The sequence below is a fragment of the Rhagoletis pomonella genome, unplaced genomic scaffold (assembly GCF_013731165.1).
Source record: "Rhagoletis pomonella isolate Grant_MI unplaced genomic scaffold, Rhpom_1.0 Rhpom_scaffold_00221, whole genome shotgun sequence".
In the NCBI taxonomy this organism is placed as follows: domain Eukaryota; kingdom Metazoa; phylum Arthropoda; class Insecta; order Diptera; family Tephritidae; genus Rhagoletis; species Rhagoletis pomonella.
The window spans coordinates 31827-35554 of NW_023458775.1; the positions used below are offsets into that span (position 1 = coordinate 31827).

Here is a 3728-nt window from a genome sequence, read left to right on the forward strand (position 1 = left end):
AAAACTCCAAGAGCCGCCTCATCAGATGCTTTCATTGTCCATGCTTCCGCGCCATACACCAGCACAGGCATGATGAGTGACTTATAGAGTGTGATCTTTGTACGACGAGAGAGGACTTTACTTCTCAATTGCCTACTCAGCCCAAAGTAGCACTTGTTGGCAAGAGTGATTCTCCGTTGGATTTCAAGGCTGACATTATTATTGGTGTTAATGCTGGTTCCCAAATAAACGAAGTCGTCTACTTTTTCAAACTTGTAACTGTCAACAGTGACGTGGGTGCCAAGACGCGTATGCTCTGACTGTTTGTGTGATGACAGGAGATACTTCGTTTTGTCTTCGTTCACCACCAGACCCATTCGCTTTGCTGCTCTATCCAATCCCGAGAAGGCAGAACAGACGTAGCCCTTGTTTTTACCGATAATATCGATGTCGTCGGCATACGCCAGCAATTGTACGCTCTTATAAAGTATTGTGCCTGAGCGGTTCAGTTCTGCGGCTCTTATTATCTTCTCCAACATAAGACTAAAGAAATCACACGAAAGGGAGTCCCCTTGTCTGAAACCTCGTTTGGTATCAAACGGCTCGGAGAGGTCCTTCCCTATTCTGACGGAGCTGGTGGTATTGCTCAACGTCATTTTACACAGCCGTATTAGTTTCGCGGGGATACCAAATTCAGACATCGCGGCATAAAGGCAACTTCTCTTCGTGCTGTCGAAAGCGGCTTTGAAATCGACAAATAGATGGTGTGTGTCGATCCTATTCTCGCGGGTCTTTTCCAAGATTTGGCGTATTGTGAATACCTGATCTATGGTGGATTTTCCAGGCCTAAAGCCACACTGATAAGGCCCAATCAGCTCGTTGACGGTGGGCTTCAGTCTTTCGCACAATACGCTCGATAAGACCTTGTAACCTATGCTTAGAAGGCTAATTCCGCGGTAGTTGGCGCGTATGGCGGGGTCGCCTTTCTTGTGGATTGGGCAGAGCACACTTAAATTCCAGTCGTCGGGCATGCGTTCATCTGACCATATTCTGCATACGAGCTGATGCATGCACCTCATCAGCTCCTCGCCGCCGTACTTGAATAGCTCGGCTGGCAGGCCGTCAGCTCCAGCAGCCTTGTTGTTTTTCAGCCGCGTAATCGCTATTCGTACCTCGTCATAGTCAGGCGGTGGGACAGCTACTCCATCATCATCGACTAGGGACTCGGGTTCGTCTTCCTCACTACTTTCAGCGCTGCTACCATTCAGTAGGTTATAAAAGTGTTCCCTCCACAATTTAAGTATATTCTGGACATCGGTCACTAGGTCGCCATTGTTGTTCTTACAGGAGTTCGCCCCGGTCTTGAAACCTTCCGTAAGTCGCCTAACCCTCTGGTAGAATTTTCGGGCGTTCTTCCTGTCGGCCAGCATCTCAAGCTCTTCGCACTCACGTATTTTGGCCTCTCTCTTCTTATTGCGGCAAATACGTCTCGCTTCCTTCTTCAGTTCCCTATAACGGTCCCACATGGCTCGCGTTGCGCCCGATCGCAGCGTGGCCCTGTAGGCGGCATCTTTTTTCTATGCGGCTTCTTGACATTTCTCATCGTACCAGTTGTTCTTTCGGGCTCGCTGAAATCCAACTACTTCTTCGGCGGCGGTACTTAATGATCGGGAAATGTGGTTCCACTGCTCGCGTACGTCGGATTGTTGAAGAGTGCTCTCAGAGAGCAGGTGTGTGAGTCGAGTGGCGAATAAATTGGCCGTCTGTTGTGATTGCAGCTTTTCGACGTTAAGCTTTCCTTGCATTGTTGGGCGCACATTTTTTGCTGCACAGAGGCGGGTGCGTATCTTGGCTACAACAAGATAGTGGTCCGAGTCGATGTTTGGCCCTCGGAGTGTACGTACGTCCAAAACGCTTGAAGCATGCCTTCCGTCTATCACAACATGATCGATTTGGTTTCTCGTTTTTCGATCTGGAGACAGCCATGTAGCTTGGTGGATGTTCTTATGCTGGAACCCTGTACTACATATTACCATATTTCGGGCCCCGGCGAAGTCGATCAGCCTCAGTCCGTTATCGGACGTTTCGTCGTGGAGGCTGAATTTTCCGACAGTGGCCCTAAGTATATCTGTGAGAAATTAGTATGATTCTTATTGTGTTAAGTATGTCCAATCATTTGTTATTTTTACTCAGTCAGTCCTTTGTAATAGTCATTCAGTCTGTCGTTTGTAATAGTCATTCAGTCGGTCTTGTAATAGCTTAAGTTTTGGATTTGCTAAATAAATTTACAACCCTGTGTTCTACTTTCGCTTTGCTCTGTTTCGCGATCCCGCTAATTGAATTGCCATATAAATTCGGGCAACGGCACAAATTGTCATCCATCACGCGAGCAAACCGAGGGTAGAACACTGGAAAATAAACTTGCGCAAGTGCGCATGTTAAACCAAAATCTCGGTGTCGTGATACGCTTTATTTTCCATTCTACTTGTTCGTCGCCGAAGTATACACGCTAATTTGCCGCCATTTCGTCAACGAGTGTGCTAATTTGCCGCCATTTAGTCATTCGCAATTTCACAAGAAAGCGACTGCCGACTTTGTGCCAATTTTAACTGGCAGTATTTGAAGCGAGGGATTACATTTGTCATAGCACACAAATTTGCCGTTTGATCATCAAATTATAAGGACTTTGGAATGGAGCGTTCGCCTGTACGTCGGAGTAAGCGCAATCAGCCAGAAGGCCTAGTGCCTGCCATTCAATCGCCAGGCAGCTTAGCGAAGATTGCCGCCACGTCCGCTAAAGCTGCCGAACACCATAGCGCTCCATCGCCCAGTGCCATGAAACTTAGTGGGCCGGGCACTCAGCCGTCCAGTGGTCCGCCAACCAATGCCTCGACATTCAGCACCTCGCAGTCTAGCGCTTCGACATTCATCGCTCCGCATTCTAGCGCTCCGCCGTCCAGTGGTTCCACATTCATCGCCCCGGAGCCTAGCGCTCCGCCGCCCAGTGCCATGAAACTTAGTGGGCCGGGCACTCCACCGTCCAGCGCTCCGCCAATTAATGCCTCAGCATTTAGCGTCTCGCCAGCTAGCGCCCTTACATCCAGCGTTATGCCACCTCCTGCGCCAGCGTATAGCGCTCCATTGACTAGCGCTTCGCCACACAGAGATCCGCAACATAGCATTCAACAGTTCAACGTGCCTTCGTACACAGCGAAGCCATCTAGCGCTCCACCAGCCAGCGGCCTGCAAGCAAGTATATTCGACCAGACTCACCAGGTAAGCGATTTTACTTCAAATCCTATACATGTCAATGCCAACCCGAACGCTGCCGCCTCAATCGGCGTCTCTGCTAGCGTCAACCTCGCCAGTAGCGAATTCGCCCCTGTAATTGCCACAACGATGGCGCCAACTGCCCCTGTAAATGCCACAACAACGATGCCTACTGCCACTGTAAATGCCTTAGATGCTTATATGTACACGGGTAACTCCACTTTGTTAAATGCGCCTTGCCTGGCACACTATATGAACGATAAATAAAATATTAAACTTTGACCATATTTCGAAGTTCGAATTATTTTCGAAGCTATAGTAACATATTAACTTCTTTCGAATAAGAACAAATTATCGCAATATTAAAAATAAAAATCGGGCATTACCAATCGCCAGAAAATAAATGTAATTCAAACCATTCACTATGATGCAAACTAGGGGTCTATTCGAGGCACGTAATAAAGGCGGAAACTTTCGAA

General features: G+C 48.1%; 1 protein-coding gene across 1 annotated transcript; it reads left to right on the forward strand.

Moving 5' to 3' along the window:
- Window positions 1-2670: 2670 nt before the first annotated feature.
- Window positions 2671-3516, forward strand: LOC118750395 (vegetative cell wall protein gp1-like). The gene has a single exon (XM_036485113.1). The coding sequence runs from the start codon at window positions 2671-2673 to the stop codon at window positions 3514-3516; it is 846 nt and encodes a 281-aa protein (XP_036341006.1).
- Window positions 3517-3728: the final 212 nt, after the last annotated feature.

Excerpts from the sequence above, each read along its gene's own strand:
- LOC118750395 (XM_036485113.1), top strand. The coding sequence starts at position 2,671 with ATGGAGCGTTCGCCTGTACGTCGGAGTAAGCGCAATCAGCCAGAAGGC.